Genomic DNA, 4,173 nt, shown 5'->3' with positions numbered 1-4,173 from the left:
TAGAGAGAAAAAGTTGCTAATATATTTGATACTCAGTAAAACTACAAAGTAGCCAAAGATACTCGAGTACAGTGACTAGATATGTAGGCAAATTACCTCGTTACCACAGTGACTGGGCCAAGTTTTTGATCACCCAATAGGATGAGGTCAATCACTTGAAGCATGGTTCTTCACTGAAGATCATTATGAAAAATATTAAGAATTTAAAAGAAATAACACAGCCACACAAGCTTGATAGGACTGCTGGAAAGGAGAAAAAAAAAGTATCAATGCAAGTTATTTTTTTATATGTCCACAATGAGACATGGCGATGCAGGACAATTCAAAATGTGAACATTGCGTTTGATTCACCCTGGATTCATGGATTTTAATTAGCCGATACTGCTTTATTTTCCCCTCAGGTTTATCCTTTATGCAGAAAAAGACAAAAGTGTACACTACAATAAAGGACTGCATTAATGTGCATAGATTCTTGCAATCACAAAGCTTTGAAAGATACAGCACTCAGATATTAATATACTAATGTGTGCATGCGCAAGTTGACATGAACTCCGCAAAAGCAATCCAGGAAGTTTTCGGTTACTTCTACTGATCTGAAAACATAAAGTTCTTCAAGCATATTTGAAACAGTTTTAATGTTGTGCAGCGATGATGATTGCAGTCACTTATGTTTAGGTTTTAAAGCCAGAGCCTCGAGATTGGCCGGGCCGCCCCATACTGTCCCAAACACACTTCTCTCCGTTTGAAGGGCTTCGTCCAGAGGAAGCTCTCTTCCCGAGACAACAACCCTCTTCACCGCCTGGATCACTGGGGCCGGGCCCTTAATGAACGGACTCAGCCACTGCTCGGCGTGAGCCAGTGCATTTCCCTCGCCAGAAGAGCAATGGAGCACCTCATCAACCAGTCCCATCTGTTTTCCAAAGTCTGGATCAACTTTTTTAGCGCCGCTCAACAGTTTCAGGGCATTCTGGCTGCCAACAATACGAACTAGTCTTGCAGCTCCTCCCCATCCGGGTACCAAACCCATGTGCTTATGGACAAACTGGATAACACCATCAGACGTCATCAACCTGGAAATGGAAATAACGTTCTGTTCCAACAGGATATTAAAGTGCAACTCAAAGGGGTCATATCAGGAGGAATTCAATTTTCCCTTCATCTTTTGAGATAAACTGGCTTGTTGAAACGTACTGTAACTTTAAGTATACAAATCTCCCTCCTCGCTCCAAAAAACTCCAAACTTTTCAAAACTCTTTTTTTGTATCTTTTGTAACATTATATGTGGACTGCACGGAATAAAAAAAATTATTATAATAATATGACTCATTTAAACAATTCTGCATGTCAAAACTGGTGTGTCTTTGTACCTGAAGTCGCAGGCAGTGGTGAGTTCTGCTCCTCCACCCAGCGCTCTTCCCTCCACCAGCGCCACTGAGATGAGCGGCAGCCTGCCGGAAAGAACAGGAGTTTAGCTCGGACTCATCCCCACAGGACACTGGAGAAATCAAACGGATCTGTACAGGTGTGAAATTAGGTTATCATGTTTTCTTTGTGCATCATCATATTCTACACACTACAGACTGTAACTGTGTCCAAAATCACCCTTATGTACATTACATTAGAGTGCATCAATTTGTAATGCACTTTTAAAATTAAAGGTATTTATTGGCATCTATGGTTCTACGAAGAACCTTTAACATCAATGGAACCTTTCCATTGCATACTGGTTCATTACAGTGGGGGAAAAAATTGAAATGCTCAAAAAAAAAAAAGAACGTTCTTTAGAGACCTATTCCGTGAAAGGTTCTTTGGGAAACCAAAAATGGTTCTTCTACGTCATCACTGCAAACACCTGCCTTTTGGATTCTATATTTTTTTTAATTATTATAATAATATGACTCATTTAAACAATTCTGCATGTCAAAACTGGTGTGTCTTTGTACCTGAAGTCGCAGGCAGTGGTGAGTTCTGCTCCTCCACCCAGCGCTCTTCCCTCCACCAGCGCCACTGAGATGAGCGGCAGCCTGCCGGAAAGAACAGGAGTTTAGCTCGGACTCATCCCCACAGGACACTGGAGAAATCAAACGGATCTGCACAGGTGTGAAATTAGCTTATCATGTTTTCTTTGTGCATCATCATATTCTACACACTACAGACTGTAACTGTGTCCAAAATCACCCTTATGTACTTTACATTAGAGTGCATCAATTTGTAATGCACTTTTAAAATTAAAGGTATTTATTGGCATCTATGGTTCTACGAAGAACCTTTAACATCAATGGAACCTTTCCATTGCATACTGGTTCATTACAGTGGGGGAAAAAATTGAAATGCTCAAACAAAAAAAAAGTTCTTTAGAGACCTATTCCCTGAAAGGTTCTTTGGGAAACCAAAAATGGTTTTTCTACGGCATCACTGCAAACACCTGCCTTTTGGATTCTATATTTTTAGAGTGAAAAATTTAAGGGGGTCTGAATACTTTCCGTACCCACTGTATATATATATATATAGTAAAATAATAAATAATAATAGTAGAATAGTAAAATGTTACATATGAAAGGTAAGCTTCACTTGTGTAATGAATAAAGTAATGGAAGTAATTACAGCCACAGATTGGAATGTGTCTATTTTGACTCATAATTTGATCAGACTGCCAAAAGTTACGACATCTTTACACAAAACTGAAATAAAACCAAAAATTACACATTTATTTTCAGAATGATAATTGCACTGCACACTACTCACATGGTCACATTCTAACAATGTAGCATACTACCTTTTGAAACATGCATCTTTCAAAAAAGAGGGACAGGAGCTGAAGTTCATGGTGTGTTTAAAGATTCTTTACTTCAAATTTTGCTCAAAAATATTTTATGATATTGACCCCTGGTGTCTCGATTGCTCTGATCTGCTTTTCTTCAGAAAGACTAACCTGAGGAGTCTTGTGAGAGTGTTCTGCATGAACTCGCACATCTTCATGCCATCCTGAAAAACACAACAATCGTTATATCAGCTGGAAACAGTGCATGTATCGTTGTTCAGTGTGATGTTCTTGGAAGCTACAGGAGTTCTTGTAAGTCTCACTGAGGTCCACTTTATAATGATAGTAAAGTTAGACAAGGTTGTATTTTTGTGCAAATGCAGACATAATTTAATTTGCCTGAGTTTTTAGTTCTGAAAATTACAATATGTTCTCTGAGTACCGTTCACTTTTTTTTTTTTTTTATCTTAACCGATAGTGTAATGAAAATGTAACGACAATCCGACCTTTATCTGATAAAGGGTCTAACAGGGATTCTCACGTGTGGGTTTGCTATGGCTCTGACTGCATTGAGATCGGATCCAGAGCAGAAGGTTCCAGCAGCTCCCTGCACAATCACAGCTTTCCCTTCTGTCCAGGTCTCCAGCTCACGCACCCGCTGCTCCAGTTCAAGCATCATGCTGCCTGGAAAAACACATGTAAACCCACAGAATTCAATTATGAAGACAATTCATCATTTACCATGTTTTTTATAATTGCATTTACTTTTTCAGATCTCCAGATTTATGTACAGATTTATGTACAGTTATTTTACTGTTTAACTATCAATCTTAAAATATGAAAGTCCAGAAAAACACGAATTAGCTATAGAATAAAGGGGTGGTTGATTATGATTTCACTTTTTTAACGTTAGTTAGTGTGTAATGTTGCTGTTTGAGCATAAACAATATCTGAAAAGTTACGAAGCTGAAAGTTCAATGCAAACGGAGATATCGTCTTTTAAAATCCTGGCAGTTTAAAGCCTACAAAAACGGCTGGTAGGAACTACAACGAGTTACTTCCTGGGTTCGTGACATCACAAACCCAGATAAACCCCGCCCTCGGGAAAAGGCAGCAAAGGGGGCGGGGCCATGCTGTGCTGCTTTAGAGAAGAGGAAGAGAAAACTAGCGGTGCGCGTAAAAATCTATTCGTATATGAATCACGATTCTGTCTTCTAACGATTCTAATGGATTCACAAGTTTCAAAATCAGTGTTCTAAAGCAGCGGTTCTTAATACTGTTCCTCGCGTCGCCTGCTCTGCACACGCTCTGCATCTCTCTCTCTCTCTCTCTCTCTCTCTCATTCAGCTCATCAGCTCAGTGAATACTTATTTTCACATACTATAGCTATGAGAAGCGTTAAACATGGACGC

The 4,173-nt window shown here is 39.3% G+C and overlaps 1 protein-coding gene across 1 annotated transcript; it reads right to left on the bottom strand.

The window, feature by feature from the left end:
* Positions 1-270: 270 nt before the first annotated feature.
* echdc1 (enoyl CoA hydratase domain containing 1) lies at positions 271-3,445 on the bottom strand. Its single transcript, XM_016255547.1, has 4 exons — positions 3,303-3,445; positions 2,933-2,985; positions 1,944-2,024; positions 271-1,070 (listed from the first exon to the last, which is right to left on the bottom strand). Exons 1-4 carry the CDS (start codon positions 3,438-3,440, stop codon positions 662-664), a joined length of 681 nt encoding a protein of 226 aa, XP_016111033.1. The 5' UTR covers positions 3,441-3,445; the 3' UTR covers positions 271-661.
* Between the last annotated feature and the right edge of the window lie 728 nt (positions 3,446-4,173).

Source organism: Sinocyclocheilus grahami, unplaced genomic scaffold (genome assembly GCF_001515645.1).
Source record: "Sinocyclocheilus grahami isolate Dianchi unplaced genomic scaffold, SAMN03320097.WGS_v1.1 scaffold1346.1, whole genome shotgun sequence".
Lineage (NCBI taxonomy): Eukaryota > Metazoa > Chordata > Actinopteri > Cypriniformes > Cyprinidae > Sinocyclocheilus > Sinocyclocheilus grahami.
Note: the sequence above shows the minus strand (reverse complement) of the source record. Positions and strands in the feature narration are given on the sequence as shown.